The sequence below is a fragment of the Tenrec ecaudatus genome, chromosome 13, assembly GCF_050624435.1.
Source record: "Tenrec ecaudatus isolate mTenEca1 chromosome 13, mTenEca1.hap1, whole genome shotgun sequence".
Classification (NCBI taxonomy): Eukaryota; Metazoa; Chordata; class Mammalia; order Afrosoricida; family Tenrecidae; genus Tenrec; species Tenrec ecaudatus.
This window is the reverse complement of record NC_134542.1, coordinates 32,663,401-32,682,746: the sequence shown is the minus strand read 5'-3', so window position 1 is coordinate 32,682,746 and position 19,346 is coordinate 32,663,401. Positions and strand designations below refer to the sequence as shown.

The 19,346-nt window shown below is 40.6% G+C and overlaps 1 protein-coding gene and 2 pseudogenes across 4 annotated transcripts in view; 2 read left to right on the top strand and 1 right to left on the bottom strand.

The window, feature by feature from the left end:
- INO80D (INO80 complex subunit D) overlaps positions 1–19,346 on the bottom strand; it is a 59,343-nt gene that overhangs the window by 20,412 nt on the left and 19,585 nt on the right. For all 4 annotated transcript variants that reach the window (XM_075530092.1, XM_075530094.1, XM_075530090.1 and 1 more), the window contains 2 exons: positions 13,204–13,937; positions 2,975–3,083 (listed from right to left, as the gene is read on the bottom strand). In XM_075530092.1, coding sequence (XP_075386207.1) covers positions 2,975–3,083; positions 13,204–13,937 — 843 coding nt within the window. The remainder of the gene's footprint in view (positions 1–2,974; positions 3,084–13,203; positions 13,938–19,346) is intronic.
- Positions 10,934–11,852, top strand: LOC142424703 (serine/threonine-protein phosphatase PP1-gamma catalytic subunit pseudogene; annotated as a pseudogene).
- On the top strand, positions 18,119–18,357 carry LOC142424669 (cytochrome c oxidase subunit 7B, mitochondrial pseudogene; annotated as a pseudogene).

The window sequence follows — 19,346 nt, the reverse complement described above, 5'->3', positions numbered from 1 at the left end:
GCAAATTAGTCAAACCTAGGGGCTTCTTAAAATTTCAGATTCCTAGGACCTACGGAACCAGAGCCTCCCTGGAGCCGGGACCCTCACGTCTGCATTTTGAATTGTTCTCTGAAGTTTCACGGCAAACCAATTGGGAGGTCTGGTGGCGCCAATAAGTGCCACAGACCAAGTGCTTTTAAAGTTCAGAGGAAAGTCTGCTAAGACTATGGAAAAGACTTTTTGTGAAGGAGCTGACAATGTAGCTGAACCTTGAAGAAAATGTAAAATTTCAAGACAAGAAACACAGGGGAATAGATGCGGTTAGGACAACATAAGCAAAGAGTAAGAGATGGCAGAATGCGGAGCCTACCCACTGCGGGTACAGCTATGCAGGAACAAGGTGACGCTGTCAGCAGTCTTAGGAAGAGCAGGAGAGAAGGGAGAACAGTGAAGAAACTGGCGACTCGACTCCCTGCAGTGTGTAGCAGTGCCATTGACAAAGTCAGGGATCGGAGCGACAGCAGAGTGGAGGCAGAATGAAAGTAGAGCTTCGTGGTTATGTCAAGGGAGGCTGTAGGAAAACTATTAGAATGATAAAGTGGGGCACACTTAAGGGAGAAACACAGATTTCAGCGTCAGCAACTAACAACTGAAAGACATGGGAGTGATTAAAGTTCAAAGGCAGAGCTGACTGGCGCACAAGCACTTCTCAAATTGGTTATTCAAAAGATAAGTGGGGTCGGGAGGGTGGACTGGACCAGCGCTTCTCAAGCTGAGGGTGCACGTGGAGGATCCACCTGGGTGTTGTTGCCATGTTAGTCACGGAGTCGATTCTGACTCTGAGTGACCCTACTTACTGTCACGGAGTCGATTCTGACTCTGAGTGACCCTACAAGACAGAGTAGACCAATCTCTGGGTCTGCCAAGACTTAGGGAAGCAGACAGCTTCATCATGCTCCTGCGGAGTGACTGTGGGTTCGAAACACCAGTCTTGCAGTTAGCAGCTCAGTGCATAGCTTGGTTTGCCACCCTCGCAATGCAAGGTTAGATTATGATACGTACTTCCAAAATTTACTCTCCATCTTGATGTTTATCTCATGTGGGCTAATCATGGGCAGACTGCTGGCTGGTACTATCTGCCAACTATCGCTGGCATGGTCCTAAACTAGAAAATCCTCCAGGGGCTCCTCGTTTCTAAGGTGCCATGATATCTCTATTTCAAGCCAGGTTGCTGAAGAGAGTTATGAACTGCAAAAAGAACGGCCGGGGCTGACATCTCATTGGCTCATCATTTACCGGCAGCAACAAGGCCTATCATCTCAAGTTCTCAGGATTCACTCCCTGTGCCTTGGTTCCACCACCACCCTCCATCTTTTACTTTCCTCTTCTTTGAAATGAGAACTGTTGCTGTTCTGCTCATCTTAGGAGGCTAAGAAAATGAAAAGAGGTATTATCATTATTATTATTAAAAAGTAACCCGTAACGATCGAGCAGTAAATCCCAAACCTGATTATTCTGACTCCAGAGTTGTACATGATTGCAAGGGATGACACGATTTTTCCATGTAAAATTCATTTTAATTTATTTTATTACAACAGTGGGACCCAAAAGAGACAGAAATAAGGGAATCAGAAGGAGGCGTATCCACTGAAGAAAACGGTAAGTTTTATTTTAGAAATGCTGACTTTAGAGTGCTGGCAAGATGTTTGATGAAAAATATCCAGCAGACAATTCCAGCTCAGGAGAAATGCCAGGCATGAGAAAGAAATTGGGGAATCACCCATAATGAGATGGTAATTGAAACAAACAAAAAGAATATACAGACTAAGGGCAATAAGGCAGTTTACATACTTGAAGGGATGGATCTCCCATTCTAAAATCCCCCCAAAACCAATCTCACCACCCTCGAGTCGATTCTGACTCATAGTGACTGAGCAGGCCAGGGTAAGACTGGATATACAAAGTAAAATGTGGATACCCTGTTGGTCTCAAATTCCGTAACCTGCTTGGAGAAAATGAAGATGGCACACACGGGAGTGGAAGCAAGGATAAGATGGGAAGAAGAAAGGAGTGGCCGTCTGGGTACATGCTGACAGGGACACCTCTGTAGGCGATAAAGTCGCTCCCTGCCATCAAGTTAACTCTGGGTGGGGACCCTGTAGGACAGGGGAGAACTGTCCCTGGGGGTTTCTGCGACTGTAACGCTTCACAGGAGTAGAAAGTTGCCGCTTTCTCCAGTTTCGAACTGTTAACCTTGAAGCTGGCAGCGCAGTGCGTCAGTACTACAGCATCTGAGACGTCAATACATTCAGGACCTTAGCAATCAAGGGTAGGATTGTGAGTTACCTACTGACCCGCTGACCACATAGCCAGTACAGCTGATGAGCGGGCGAAAGATGAAACTTTGTACTCCTGCAAAAAGTTACATTCTTAGAAATCTGAGGGGCAGCTCTCCCCTGTCCTACAGGGTTGGAATCCGTATGGTGGCAGCGAGTAACAATCACAGATGACCAAGCACATGAGGTCAATCATTTCATATGGGAAGAAGGAAAAACCATATGCGACAGATTTAAAGTTACAAAGTCCCCAAATGTTAGACTTATCAGGCACACACACATAAACAGTGTGTATGAAACCATGTACGGGTTTACAGAGATAAGAAGTCCACAGAAGACTAATAGGAGCGATCATAGAGATCTGAAAAGGAAATCTACAAATAAATTTTTAAAAAATGATTTTAACTAAATATTCCATGAATGCAACACCCAAAAGGACATAAATAAAGCAACTATGCCCTTTCTCGCTGTTTCTCAATAGTTTACTGAAGGTAACAGAAAACAGGGGTGAGGCTTTTCTCAAACAACACAATTAATTTCTTCCCCAAGGGAATCTATAATAAAACTAGATCTAATGACATAAATAACATTAGCACTTTCAGGGAACAGTCAATCTGCTCCAGTGGTAATTTAGGAATCAAACCAAGAGAAAGACTTACGCCTGTCTTTCATATCTGAGGGTTTCTCGGATGGACCATGCAACCTGGTATGGGGAGACCTGCTCTGAGTCTTCCAGCTCTTCTCCGCTCTCTTCAGACCAGTCCAACCCTGGGACAGATGAGGAGATAGTACGAGTCAGAAAAACTCTTTTATTTAAAGTTCAATTAAGGGGAGGGGGAGAAAAAAATTAAACTTAAAAGCTACTCAGAACGTACAACCCAGTACAGTGTGGTGAGAATCTCATTGCCGCTATCAGTAACGGCGGGGCGGCTTACACTAGCATTTAAGATAGATGAGACTATGAGAAAATTCCACTCTGAGGATGAGCTTCTTTTGTCAGATGCTTCGTTAACGCGGGAGAAACAACACAGGCAAAGACATACAGTTCAGCGGGGAAAGACCCGCTCAGAAAGGTAGGCAGAGACAGCTGGACGTGAGCATGTAACCAACGCCACTGAATTGTGCACGCAGCCACTGTCGAGTGATATAGGTTTTGCTGTACGTATTCTAAACAACAAAATAAATAACGTTTTAAGATTATAAAAAAAAGGTAAGAGAAGCAGAATTCCTTAAGTATCAAAACTAGAAAAGTGCAAGAGTTAGACAGATGTTCAGTCAAGATGAAGATCAAAGAGTGCCGACCCAGGCACTTCACTTGAAGGTAGGGGCTCTGGGGTTTTAGGGAAATGTCACAGGTAGATACACAGCCCACTGCCCTCTCCCAACAACTCCGGAGGAGAGGGCTCTGTCACCGCCTAGCGCTTGTCCTTGGCTCTTGCCGGCTAGGGGAGTAGAGAAGAGTGGATGTGGAAATGTCCTATGCCTGCTGCAGTTCGGATTTGGGATTTCTTTCAATTCTTTTAGGCAAAAGCAGTACCTTGTGTGCTGCATTTATTGCTACAAATGTAGAGGGAAAAGTAAAAACATAGTATGAACACTGTTTACTTATTTTATTGTTTTTAATAACTGTATCACTATTCACTCCCAAAATGAAGTATTTGTTGTTGTTTTTTAAAATCCTATTAAGAATTTTATACGTTGAAGAGGTCTTGATAAGCACTGAAGCAGGATAACCTAAAGTGTAACAGTGTGGGGCTGCTTTACTGCACTCACACCACCATAAGCTTACGAAGTACCTATTAATTACTCACATCACAATGGGGCTGATCAGACATTTAAGAATAGTTTTTAGGCATAATATGCTATCCTTGAGAATACCCAAATTAAAAGGCCATTCCCATTAGACTGAGTTATGTTAAAAAGGACTTGACCAATGTCTTCCGTAGTTTAAATGAATTTACACGTGCCACACAGGAAAATTAAGAACAGGTTAATAGAAATATAAACTATATGGGAGGGTGGAGGGAGGGTGGGGTGGAAAGGGGGAACTGATTACAAAGAACTACATATAACAGAAAAGTGGGTGAAAAGAGACGTCTCACAGTGCAAGATATGACAAAATAACAATTTGTAAATTATCAAGGGTTCATGAGGGAGGGGGAGGTGGGGAGGGAGGAGAAAAATGAGGAGCTGATGCCAGGGGCTTGGGTGGAGAGCAAACGTTGAGAATGATGAGGGCAACGAATGTACAAATGTGCTTTACACAATGGATGTATGTATAAATTGTGATAAGAGTTGTATGAGCCCCTAATAAGATGATTAAAAAAAGAAACATAAACTCTGTTTAAAATTAAACAGCACATTGCTACTGACCTAAGGAACCCTAACAGCTAAGTCATCCAAGATGACTGCTAAAATGTCACAGGTTACTTGAAAAAAAAAAATCACCTTTTTCTCATCTAGAAAGAATTAGTAATTTGCTTTTATTAATGTAAAAACCAATTAAGTGATGACAATGACATGGATGTCAGTGAAAAGAGGCTCTTCAAACACAAAGGTCATACTTCAGTTACCTTTAAAAAACTGAATGTAAGTTCATTTCCAGTTGTTTGTATAAAAGTAATGCTAATTTCTATTAAAGTATCTACACCTCCTCTGAAGACATCAAGATCTAGGTAAAGAGAACCAAATGCAGGGGTTTCTCTTACTGCAGTCACCTACTGCAACTGTCCAAAGAAGCAAACCTTTGATCGTGGCTTCAGCATTGCCAGTTCTAATATAACTAACTGAGATAGCCAGCTGAGACAAGGCTGTACCAGTTGACTGCAAAATGAAATTTCCTTTAAGTACTCTTGCTGACATAAACGCAGTTTGTGTAGAATAAAACAGTTGTATCATTAATTCTGATTCCTCAAAAACAACTTGCTGTGCACATCTGGACCCTTAAAATTGACTTTAAAAATTATATAAATCCGTATTAAGTCAGAAAATTTACTATATTTGCCTATCCTCCTGCCCCAATTCAGTATAACATTTCAAAAGCTAAGAAATTATCAGCACCATAAGTAAATTCACACACACACACACACACACACAGAACAAATATTAATTATCTCACAGTCTGGAAACTACAAGTCTAAACCGGTATGTCCAAGTCTCCAAGGAGAATATCCTTCTGGTCTCTCCCAGCTTCTTAGAGCCCCAGGCATTAGGACCTTGGCTTGCAGATGATGCATCTTCATACGGAGCACTTCTTCTGGTTGTTTTCCCTGCCTCCTCTTTTACAAGGACACCTCTTAGATTGGGTTAGGACGCTGCTGACTCCATTATCACCTCATCTTAAAGAATAACATATTCAAAGATCCTATTCCAAACAAGGTCACAAAAGTTAGCATTTTAATATACATTTTTGAGGGACATAGTTCAATTCTTAAACTATGGTTACATTTTGTTCATGTAGAGCAGTCCTGGAATACATCCAATTACAAGTATAAATAAAAATTTAGTAGATGATAGAGGTAAATTTAGTGGGGGAAAGGGTGGGAATTCATCAATACTTGATGCTTTAACATGAAACAATATTTTGGGGGGGGAAATGAAGCTAAATTACTGTCTCAAAACAAATTCTCATATAAGCTCCAGAGAGATGACAAAAATGTAAGTATTAAAATATAAAGGGAATAGAAGAAAATATAGGTGAATTATTTATGCACTCTTTGGTGAAGAATGCCCATATAAGAGGGGGCAAACATAATTTGATTCAAAAGCAAGAAATTATCTTAAGAATGGAATACCTAAGACTGTCAACTTCTAAATACCAAAATCGTTATAAGAAGAGACTTAAAAGCAGATGACAATGGGAGCAGGAAGAGACCTGCAACAAATATAACCCGATTAAACAAAAGAGGGACACATGAATACAAATGAATAAATGAGAAGCAGAGGGAGATAAGAAATACAAATGTTTGAAAAAGGATGTATGACTGATTGCAAATAGTGGTTCTCAAAGTACAGTCTGTGAGGGTTCCGGAGGTCAGTAGCACTTCAAAACAACACTCAGGTGTTGTCTGCCTTGTTCCACTGTATTGGTACGTGTGCACTCGAACATGAGTGGGTAAAACTGCTGGTCCCTTAGCAAGAATCAAAGTAACGGAAGACTGGACTACTGGTCACCATAGTCTTCACCACTAACATTAAAAAAAAAAGGTTCTAGATATGAATGTCCTTGAAAAAGCAACTGCTTAACAAAGATGGTTTATTTTATTAAATCTCAATCCTAGAGTACATAACAAACTGCCCCCCCAAATATCCCATGGAACTGAGTATGACATTGTTATAAAGCACTTCCGTTGCCTATGAAGAAAGTATATTATTGCCAAAGAAAAGTACGTGCACAATTATTTCAACTGTGTGATGAACTACATGTTTGTTTGTTTGTTTTCCATTCAGCACTATTTTTCTGGGAAAGAGTACCTGACAGGCCATGGTTATTAACACTCGGCTATACGGCAGCCATTTCTGGAACATGAACACAAGACGATCACCACGTAAGGAAACCAGAACAACAGAAATGATGTTCATGTGAATATTTTTTTTACTCTGTATAATACAACATGTCAAAATTCGGAGCATCTGCATCACTCAGCGAACAAATATGTTCCAAACAGCAGAAATGCTACAAAATCATGCATGGGTAAAAGATCCATTCAGAGCACAACAAAAACCAATGGAGTTTAATGTAAAAAAATATGAAATGTTCACTACAGATCCAGATGACACATTACCGCTTCTTGGTGTAGACGCAAAGAAGAAGATATACAATTATTTTTAAAAGGCTCTGAAAATATTCTTAATCTTTTTCCCGAATTAAATATGAGGGGGACTTCAAAAAGTTTGTGGAAAATATCCAATATCTTTCATTTCCAATTTGCCACAAACTTTTTTATGCCCTTTTATGTTTACGTGTCGGCATTTCATTTATCTTAATGAGTATCACATCACCACAGATTGAATACAAAAGCAGTTAATCAAAAGCCCGCGCTCTCCTAAGGCAAACATTAAATTTACCAAAAAATTAAAATAATGGAATTCATCTTACTATATTTGCTTTTGTTTTCAAAACATTTGTTTCATAAAAGAGTATGTTACCATGAAGTGAGCTTATAACTTTTAATTGAATTGTTTTAAATTTCTCTGCTTTTGCTTCTAATACTGTGACTATTAATAGATATAATTACATACCCAAAAGTTCTATGGGGTTCTCAAAAGTTTTTAAGAGTATAAAAATAAGATCCTAAATGAGGAGATGATGCCAGGGGCTTAAGTGGAGAGCAAATGTTTTGAGAATGATGAGGGCGAGGAATGTACAAATGTGCTTTACCAAGTGATGTATGTATGGATTGTGATAAGAGGTGTATGAGCCCCTAATAAAATGATTTAAAAAAAAAAGATCCTGAGATAAAAAACCTGAAAAATAAAAGAGGCATCCCAAAGGTTTGTGGAAAATCAAATTAAGAGATAATAAAAATTCCACAAACTTTTTGAAGCCCCCGAATTCTGATCTAAACATGCAAATTTGCGAAAGCAAAATAGTACTACTGACCAGGGACTAAAGACATAAGTAAGCTGTCATTCCCATACACTGTTTAAAGAAAGGCAAATTGGAACAGTTATAATTCTGGAGAAAAATATGGCAACATAGTCAAAAACTTTTATTAAAAAAAAGAAAAAACTTGGAATTGTCATTTCCGCTTCCAAAAATCTACTTGAAGGAGAAGTTAAAGATGTAGCAGGAATTGCTTTGCTGTAAGGCGGTACATCTATAACACTTTATACTGATATGAACTAGGAAAGCTTTAATTGGGGTTAGAATGCAGCCATGACAAATTATTTTCCACAGAAACTCACTGTCACTGAGTCCATGCCGATTCGTAACGACTCTATAGGGTAGGGTAAAACTGCCCCTGTGAGTTTGCAAGACCGTAACTCTTCAGGAGTAGAAAGCCCTGTCTTTCTCCCCATGGAGTTGCTGGTAATTTTGAACTGCTAACCTGGAAGATAGCAGCCTAATGCTTGTTCTACAAAAGTAAGTCAAACAGATTGCTATAAAATCATATAAACCATAAGAGTTGTATGAGCCCCTAATAAATTGTTTAAAAAGAGAAAAAAATCATAAAAGCCTTTATAAGCCTTTATTACACAATATTATCAAAATGTGAAGAATCAAAATTCTCAACATACCCTCCCATCAAGGTCTACCCACTTCTGAAGGCAGTATTTCCATCTCCCTCTTTTCCAATGAATTTTGCATTCTTCGATTGACACCGCATCCAAATGGCAGTTTTGACATCAAATGACTCCTTTGAAATGTTCTTTTGAGAATGTAGAGGAACAAAAATAATTCTTAAGGGACAGGATCAGAGCTGTAGGGTGGATGGGGAAAGGTCCCTAAGGACCACCCTTCTTCCTCTGACAAATGCGTGGGTCCACAGGGGTCAGGGGGATGCTTCTGTGCAATTCGCCTTGCCTTGTCCTCAACAATGCAGTTTTCAATTTTCCGGAAACTTCTTAAGAAGTCCCTGTGATTGTCCTCTGTCCATCAAGAGTAGCTAACCAGAGTATCTTTTGGAATCTCAAGAACTGGTCACCATAACCTTCTGTGCTGACCTTTCTGCCTTGAATTTAACTAGCCCAACAGATCCCCTCCCAAGCCAGCTTTGATTGACCCTTTTTTTCTTTGCTGTTCCAATTCATAGCGACTGTAGGGACGACAGACTGCAACATGGTCTCTTGCTGCGCTAGCCTCGTAAGGATCCCTATGTTTGCGCTCAGTATTGCAGTCCCTGTGCGACTGGGGAACCGGAGCCTCCCACTGAATACGTCTTGTTTGGAATAAACCTGGACAGGTTACCAACTGGAACCCTACGAGCAATACTTTTTGACTTACTTTTAGATATTAAAAAATCACTAAATTAAAATACTTATTATGAAAAATGTTTAACCAGGTTACAATATATATGAGGAGTTTTAAAAAGTTTGTGAAAAAAATAGGTCCTATTTCTAGAATTTTTCTTTGAACTTTTAGAAGACAACTTAACTATGGTAGGAACCCAACTACAAATGTATGAAAGGCCATATCATTAATAAATGGCATTAACAATGCTTGAATTTACTGTTTATCTATATGGTTTCTTTAAATTTTGGTAGTTTTTTTTTAAATTAACAAATGTTATACATGGTTTAATAAGAGGGGCTTCAAAAAGTTCATGGAAAAAGTCCATTATCTTATAACTCTACTTTTCCACAAACTTTTTGAAGTTCCCTGGTATAAGCACCAATATGAAGAAATATAATCTGACAGGCTACCACTCTGACAGCCCTTAAAACATATCCCATCCACGTCCACACAGCCTGGTCATGTATACCCTTGTACACCTTTATCTATGTCCAGGCTACACAGACACACATTTATCTATAGAATTATTTTTAGTTTTTGTTTATTTTTATAAAAATTGGAGAATGCCTTACTTTTTGTTTTTCCATTTTTTAATATATCACGGGCATCTACAGGCCAATAGATGGTGACACTATTAATTCTTTTTAGCAGTTGTAGAATATTTTATAAACATGGATGTGCCGTAATTCACTCAAGGTTCCTACAACACTGCAAGCAACATCCCCATATACATATCCTTATACTGTTTTTTTATCCACAGAGTAGAATCCCCAAAGTGAGTTCATATGTATTCTGAATGAACATTGCTAGATTATGCAATACAGCATATCCTTGTCAACACAACAGCTGGGACAGAGGTAATTAATTCACTGTTATTTTCATCTGGATTTACAACCTGCCACCGAGGCTGTGTTTTCATTTGTTTACTGACCAATCCCAGTTCTTCTTCCTCTAGGCATATCTTTGTCCATTTTTCTACTGTTATATGTCATGTAAATATTTTTTCCTAAAGTAAGACTCATAACATGTTCAAGAATAAGTTCTAAAAGAATTAAAAATTTAAATGATCGATATAAATAAAAAATTAAAACAGGTTAAAATACAAAACAATATAAACCCCTCAATAATTAGAGTAGCCATACGGGGAGGGTGGAGGGAAAGCGAGAACAGATCACAATGATCTACATTTAACCCCTCTCAGGGGGATGGACAAGAGAAAAGTAGGTGAAGGGAGACATCGGTCAGTGTAAGACATGACAAAATAATAATTTATAAATTATCAAAGGTTCATGAAGGAGGGAGAGTGGGGAAGGAAGGGGGAAAAAATAAGAAGCCGATACCAAGGGCTCAAGTAGAAAGAAAATATCTTGAAAATGATGGCAATAAATGTACAAATGTGCTTGACACAATGGATGTATGTATGGATTGTGATAAAGAGTTAAACGAACCCCCAATAAAATGATTTAAAAAAATACAAAATAGTGTTTTGTTCTTCTTGTGGTTCCAGTGGGGAGTGAAGGAGGAAGCAGGGAGCAGGGCAGCTGGGGAGGACCCGCTGCAGCTATGGCCACCACCACCGCCTCAGTGCTCCTGGCGTGGGAAGGAGGTGTGAGTCCCGGGCGTGAGCTGCAGGAGGGTAGGTGGTGGTGGGGGGGGGGCGGCCATGGTGGATATAGATAACTCAACATCGACAGCATCACCCAACGGCTGCTGGAAGTGAGAGGGTCCAAGCCTGGGAAGAATGTCCAACTCAAGAAGAAGGAAATCAGGGGTCTGTGCTTAAAGTCTCGGGAGATCTTTCTCAGTCAGCCTATCCTGCTGGAACTGGAAGCGCCAATCAACATACGTGGCAATACTGTGATTTGCTTCGACTCTTTTGAGTATGGTGGTTTGCCACCAGAAAGCAACTACCTATTTCTTGGGGGCTACGTAGACCGGGGGAAGCAGTCCTTGGAGACTATCTGCCTCTTACTGGCCTACAAAATAAAATACCTGGAGAACTTTTTTCTTCTCAGAGGCAACCAAGAATGTGCCAGCATCAACAGGATTTATGGATTTTATGATGAATGTAAAAGAAGATATAATATTAAACTCTGGAAAATGTTTACAGGCTGCTTTAACTGTTTGCCAATAGCTGCCATCGTGGATGAGAAAATATTCTGCTGTCATGGAGGCTTATCACCAGATCTTCAATCTATGGAGCAGATTCGGCGAATGATGCGACCAACCGATGTACCCGATCAAGGTCTCCTTTGTGATCTTTTGCGGCCTGACCCCGAGAAAGATGTCACAGGCTGGGTGACAATGAGAGGAGTGCCCTGCGGAAGTGGCTGCAAAAGCATGATCTGGATCTGTCTGTAGAGCCCACCAAGTGGTTGAAGATGGACATGAATTTTTTGCCGAGAGGCAGTTTGGTCACTCTGCTTTCTGCCCCTAATTACTGTGGAGAGTTTGACAATGCTGGTGCCAGGATGAGTGTGGATGAGATGCTGATGTGCTCTTTTCAGATTTTAAAGAAGCTGAATGCCACTAGACCCGTCACACTACCAAGGGGTATGATCACAAAGCAAGACAAGAAATAGATGTCCTTTTGACACTGCCTAGTTGGGACTTGTACCATAGAGTATATAACTATCCTTTCTGAAACTGCAACGTGTACTGGTCAGCTTGCTCAAGTAGATCTGTGTTAGTGGGCCCTCCTCCCACTTTTGATGACTGAACATCATTTGCTGGTTATAGCAGCAAATGAAAGCCCCTCCCCACTCCCAAGAGAAATAACTTGTTTGGTGTTTTAATTCTCTAGTCCTTTTGCAAGGAACTTGAATAATGGCGTTAAAGCTGCTTACCCCCAGGACAGTTTGACCTATCTAAGGGTGCAGAGACAGTTGATTTCCCCCACCCCCAATTCAGTATAACCCATGCATAATGTAAATGTATTTTCTTTAGGGGCATAAAGAGAGCCCTAGGGTGCTCTGAATCTGTACATGAATCTATGTCATTGTCATAAAATGTACACTGTTGATACAAACCACTGTGAACTTGCTTTGTTTTTAATTTGTTTCAAAGGGATTACTTTTTTCTTGTCTTTTCATGTACACACTGGTTTTTAGGGCTGTCAACATATTAGGAGCAACCTTCAACCTTGCCAGCATCACTGGTACATGTAATTAAAGCACACGTTTCCCTTATATACTGACAATGACAATTGAAGCCATCATTTCAAACAAAACAAAAACTATGCATAGAAAATATAGATCTTTATAGATTTGGAGTGGGGAGATTTTTCTCAAGAAAGAAGCCAGATATAATAACAAAATGATAGACAAACATCTTGATCACACTAAAATTCAAAGGTTTTATCTGTATTTTACTACTTCTGAATCATGAACAATTTTTGTTTTAGAAAAAAGAATAAATAAAGTTTTGGGGACAGGTTTTTCAGATTTACTTCTGAAAAATTAACCAGTGGTCACCTTACAGATCTCAACAGAATATTGCCTAATGAAGTGCTGGAAACCAAGTCATCAAAATGAGCCTGGAAGGCCCTGCACAAAAGTCCTAACAACGGACTCAAGCGGACCGACCGCCGTGATGATGGAGGAGGGCAGGCAACGCTTCACTGGCATACACACCGTCGCCGTGAGCGGAAGCTGACTCAGTAGCAGCTGACATTGACAACAACAGTAATAAAAGCTATGGTTTTGAATCTTAATTCCCAACTCTTACTTCCATAACCTCACTCCCAAGTTTATCCTCTCCAGGGGCATATGTACTTGAAGGTGGTCTACACTTAGTAATAGAATCTTTAACTCCACCCCCCCCCCCCGGAAAAGTACTACTCCTGTCACACACACTATGAATGTAAAGCCTCACACAGCTGGGCGCCGCGTTACATTGCACATCCATGAGACGGTAGAACAGAAGATCACTTACCTAAATGGGGAAACAGATCAGTATCCAACTGATGCTTCTGGGTGCACAGTTTCACCAGTCTCTGCAGTCGACTTATACAAGAGAAGTTTGGAGAGAAGGTTGTGGCTTTCATAAGGACCCGGTCAGTCCTGGGGGGGTCCGTGACGGGAGCCCTATTAGATGGCAGGAAGGGCAGCGGTCTCTTGTGAGACAACTGCCTTGCTTGTGCTATAGTGTGTGTGGTGGGTGCCACTCCCTGCAGCGGTAGGCTGGTGTTCTGAGGTTGAGGTGACTTGCAGACTAGACCCTGCGGCGGCGCTGGAGGTTTTAAAGAAGTGGATAAAGGTGGCAGGTGGGAGTGCTGCTGCGGTGAAGGTGCAGGAGGGGGACTAAAGTGCTCTTGTCGAACTTTTAAAATCTCTGTCTCTCGCTGGCGTTGCCGATTCTGGGCCAACTTGCTCTGCAACTTCTTTCTCACAGTTGCTCCTTTTTTTAGGTCATCATCTTCCTCGTTGAAAGCAAATGGGTCTTCCAACTCCGTTTCCAGGTAGTGGAGAGGGACCCTTGCCCCTGGTGGAGAGAGGGACATTCCATCCAGTCCATTGGGCATCTTCAAGGCCAAGGTGGGCACTGTCAGGCTGAAGGCCATGGTATCCATCTGGTGCCTGACCTTTACCTCATCTACAGGATCATTCTTTTTCTTCCTCTCTTTTTTCGGGATAAAGCCAAGTACCTGCAAGTGGCTGTTGCAGTACCTTTGAAAAACACACACATACAGGGAAAATGTTCATGAAAATATTCTTTAAAGCATAATACAAAACTCTAAGTTAAAATACAAGTCTTAATATAATAAACATAAATAAATGCATGATTACAGTAGCTCTTAGTTTTCATATATTAATACATGCAACCTCCACTACTCACAACCTGCCTAATTCTGACGAGGTAAGTGTGCGAATGGTATGTGCACAGTGGCAAGGCATTCAGCTAGTGAGTGGCCAGCTGTTGCTGCTCCCATGACTTTGTTACTATAGTCTATAGCTGACAAAGTAATTTATCAAGAGTGTGAAGGATCATATGAAGATAAATATGTATTTCCAAGTATTTGGAGATTCAAAGATCTTATGACACAACCCTTAAGAATGGCAAGCGTGTACTCGATGCAAGAACACGTTGTTCTATTAAATTGGCATTCCAGGATGCACACCTTCCCTATACGATTGCTGAAGAAAAATGTGCACATAAGCAAATGTGGTGAAGAAAGCTGATGGTGCCCAGCTATCAAGATATAGCGTCTAGGGTGTTAAAGGCTTGAAGATAAACAAGAGGCCATCTAGCTGAGAAGCATCAAAGCCCACACAGGAGAAGCACACCAGCCTGTGTGACCACAAGGTGTAGAAGGGACCAACTACCAGACATCAAAGAACTAAAAATCGAAGGGACCAACTATCAGATATCAAAGAACTAAAAATCATATCAGTGGGTGCCCACCTTTCTGATACGATCACTGAAGACAAATGTGTGCATAAGCAAATGTGGTGAAAAAAACTAATGGTGCTCGGCTATCAAAAGATAAAGCGTCTGGGGTCTTAAAGGCTTAAAGATAAATAAGCAGCTATATAGCGGAGAAGCATCAAAGCCCACATGGAAGAAGCACACCAGTCTGTATGACCATAAGGTGTAGAAGGGACTAGTTATCAGACATCAAAGAACTAAAAATCCTATCAATGGGTGCCCACCTCCCTGATACGATCAATGAAGACAAATGTGTGCATAAACAAATGTGGTGGAGAAAGCTGATGGTGCCCGGCTATCAAAAGATATAGCATCTGGGGTCTTAAAGGCTTGAAGATAAACAAGTGGCCATCTAATTCAGAAGCAACAAAGCCCACATGGAAGAAACACACCAGCCTGTGTGACTACAAGCTGTCAAAGGGATCAGGTATCAAGCAACAAAAAATCCTATCATTGTAAATGTGGGTGAGTGCAGAGTGGAGACTCAAAGCCCATTGGTAGCCAACCGAACACCCCTTACTGAAGGGTTTTGGGGAGGAGATGAGCCCGTTAGGGTGCAGGGTAGCAACGATGAAACATATAACTTTCCTCTAGTTCTTAAATGCTTCCTCCCGCCACTATCATGATCCCAATTCTACTTTACAAATCTGCTAGACCAGAAGATGTACATTGGTACAGATAGCAACTGGAAACATAGGGAATCCAGGACAGATGACTCCTTCAGGACCAGTGGTGAGAGTGGCGATGCCTGGAGGGTGGAGGGAATGTGGGGCAGAAAGGGGGAGCTGATTACAAGAATCTACGTATAGCCTCCTCCCTGGAGGATGGACAGCAGAGAAGAAGGCGGGGGAACGTCAGACAGTGTAACATATGACAAAATAATAATAATATTTGAATGATGACGGGTTCTTGAGGTAGGGGGAAGTGGAGAGGGAGCGGGAAATGAGCAGCAGATATTAAGGGCTGAAGTGGAAGGCAAATGTGTTAAGAATGATGATGGCAGCAAATGTCCATATGTTCTTGACACGATGGATGTATGGATAAGATGGATGTATGGATAAGAATTGTATGAACCCCCAATAAAATGATTAAAAAAAAAGAATGGCAAGTGTGTTTTACAAGCACATATAAAGACTACATAGAACAGAGTAGCAAGTAAAGTAACAAAAGTAGATTGTGGAATTATAGGTGAAATGAGTTTCTCATCAGCCAGATAGATATGAGAGTTCATAGGTTACCTCACCTAATTCTCACACTTTCCTACAGTAGACACTAAGATAATGTCCTTTGTGCAAACAAATAAACTAAGCTTTATAGAAATTGCATAGCTTGCTCAATACCACCCTATTATGGGTTGTCTTGTATTCCTCAAAACCCCACAGAAGTTGAAGTTCTCACCCTCCTTGGCTGTGAACACGACTTTTTTTTAGAAATAGGGTCTTTGCAGATGTAACTGGTGAACATGGAATCATACTGGAGTAGTGTGGACCATAATCCACTATGACCAGTGTCCTAACACAAGGAGGAGAGGGACAGAGAGACAGAGAGCAGGAGGCAGAGATGGAAGTCTGACCGAGGGATAGCTGGGGCCTCTAGAGGCGAGAGGAGGCAAAGAAGGGTTCCGCTACTGGTACTTTCAGGGAGAAAACTCGAATTCAGACTTCTAACCTGCAAAACTGTGGGGTGACACAATTTTGTTGGTTTAAGTCACCAAGTTTGTAATACTTTGAATGTTCCACCCATCTGGAAAATGACAGAGCATGGACTTGAACTAGAAACAAAGTTAATGAAGCCTCTTATTGGTCTTCAACAGGTCACTTCTACGATTTAAATGCTACTTTAAAAATACCAGAAGAAATGGACAAATTTCTACACACACACACACACACACTACCTACACTAAACTAATAGAGGCTGGGAGTAGAAAACTTGAACAAACCCTTAACAAAAGAATAAACTGATCAGGTTCATTAATAATGCTCCCAATTAAAGAAAAAAAGGCTAGACCCCCAGGTTGGGAGACAGGGCAGAGAAACCATGAAAGGATACAGTCCTTTTGCATAACAATAAAAATATCACAAATGCTATGGCAACAGATCATACCGAAAACCCATGGAGACTTTTAACTACTAGTAAAGTCATTTTTCCCCAACTGATAGCCCTCGTACAGTTCCACAGTATATTAACAAGGAAGCCACAAAAAAATTATTCCATGCTAAAATTTGGGAGCGGGAGGGAGTGACTTAAAAGGAAGCTATGCTTGTGTTGTATGTTTCCACTGAATGATTTCCCAAAGCATTTGAGATTAATGTGCATTTTGAAGCTTTAAGAAATACCTATGTATTAGTGTGTCCTGAAATTATTTTAAACTGGAACCTATTTTTAATGGGAGCATGCCTGTGAGGTCTCTGCAGGACACTGTTTAGGAAAAGGGAGCATAAAGTAAATATTTACATCAATCCTCACACCCATTGGGCCAGTTAACAAATTTTAAATTTAATAATTACTGAAAATAGATTTAACAAGTGATTGGGACTTATGAAGATACACACTCCATTGAGTTTTATTGGTTTGTCTTGAAAATAAATCTGTAAGAGACACTCTTATTTTATTTTTTTATATATTTAAAAATCATTGTATTTATTTTAAATAGGTCTTTTAAAGAAACAAAATAAAACAAGACCTTTTGGCTGATAGAATCTCTGCCCTGAGTGTGTGGGCAAATAGATCTAAAACGTCTGAGCTGGGCCATCACAGTCTGACTCTTAGATGAAAACCAAACCATTGCCTTTTCTCAAAGGGCTAATCCTTCCTAACTAGAACTAGAATGGCGTAGTCGTGAACAATATTACAGGAAATCTTATACCGGGAGTGACTGCTCGTAGACCCAAGATGCCGATCTGGGCGATGGAAATGTCCCTGGACTAGGTGGTGGCAGCGGCTGCACAGGCCTGTGCCTTGGCTGAAAGTCACTGCGTTGGACACATTATACAGGCGGATTGTGTGGCATATGAATTCTATTTAACAAAGTGTTTAAAAAGAGAATCAAAGCAGTTTAAACCCAGAAAAAAAGAAAATTTCTTGGCAAATACACACTGCAAAAAATGTATATAAAATTATAGCAAACTCTGATTTCAAAGAGTATAGAAAACAACCGATTCGATGTCATCACTAATCTCTGAGAAACAAAGGCTTTCGTAATAAGACTTTTGCTTTCTACCATCCAAGTAACTTATAAAATACACTTTACTTTCTGGCTACACTAGCACTTCCATTAACTATAGCATTATTCTTGTTTAAAAAGGTGGAAATCTCTTAAGTTAGCATTTATGACCCACACCAGGGTCCATTAGAAACCAGTCCAGATGTGAATTTCTCAAGGTCAGCACACTGCAATTGCTGCAGTTCTGTGTTCTTCTCCATGTCTCCCTTGCCCCCAAACACACTAAGTTGTCTTCAAGTGCAAAGCATTCAGCAAACAATGGCAAGACAGAGCCACCAGAGCCTGGCCCCCAAATTCCATGACAAATATGCAAGGCTGTTTTAGCTAGTGGAGCTACTTTCTATGTTGCGGCATGGATAAATACTGCGACACTAATTGGAAGAGGATGGAACCTGTCCCCTGTGGACAGAGCCACCCCAAAGGAATGGAGAGATTAATCATCAAACCAGCTAAGGGTGTAATACTGAATTGTTTCAAAATCAACTTAAAATTGATTCAAGTAAGTGTACCATGTACCCATTAAAATATGGAATTATTGAAGAAATAAAATGCATTTGAAACATTAGAAGCTAAACATTACAAAGTCCTTGGAAATCTGTTTTCCAAAACAACACATAAAAGTATCATCTATCCCTAAGTGTACACAGAATGACATTAACAATGATTCAAAAGAATATTAATCTTCTCTACATTATGTTATATAATAGAGCAACAATTACTTACATGTAGACATAAGTAACCACATTGTACTAAAGAAGACTTGGTGCCCCTGTGGGTTAGAAGTTGGGCTGCTACTGCAGCGTTGCTGGTTCAAACCCAGAAGTTGCTCTGCAGGAGAACAGGATGCCGTCTCCGCCCCTGAAGATTTAGTCTCTGGGGCGCTATAGAGCAGTTCTGCTCTGTTCCACGGGGCCGAACTCAAGAGCAGCGGGTACTTACAGTAGAAATAAAATAATTAATCTAGACTTACCCATTCTTCAAGAGAAGAAAAGAGGGGTTCAAAAAGAAACCCTATCTCTTTCGGCCTCTTAAAGCCAAACCGGGCCGCGGCCCCCGCGGCCCTAACACAGCTCTCTCCCCCTTGCTATTTGAAAGCAGGGCATTTCTACGACATACTTTGTAAGTCAAAACAGAACATGATGAAGAAGCAATGATCATTAATATATATGAGAATCATTTTTGATTGCCCACACCCAAAATGTAACATACCAAACTACATATAGACTCTAAAATAAAACTAGCATGCAGTGAGCGAGGACCAAGCAGAAGGCGTGGGGCTTGATGCTGAGCTGCGGAGCATGGTTCCTTCCCCAGGAAGGAACGCTGCTGTCTGCTCAATGGCTCACAGAAAGATAGAAGCACTGTAGGCCAGTTTTGCTTTCGCCCTTTCCCCATAAAAGTGAAAATCCTCTTCAGATTTCCTTTG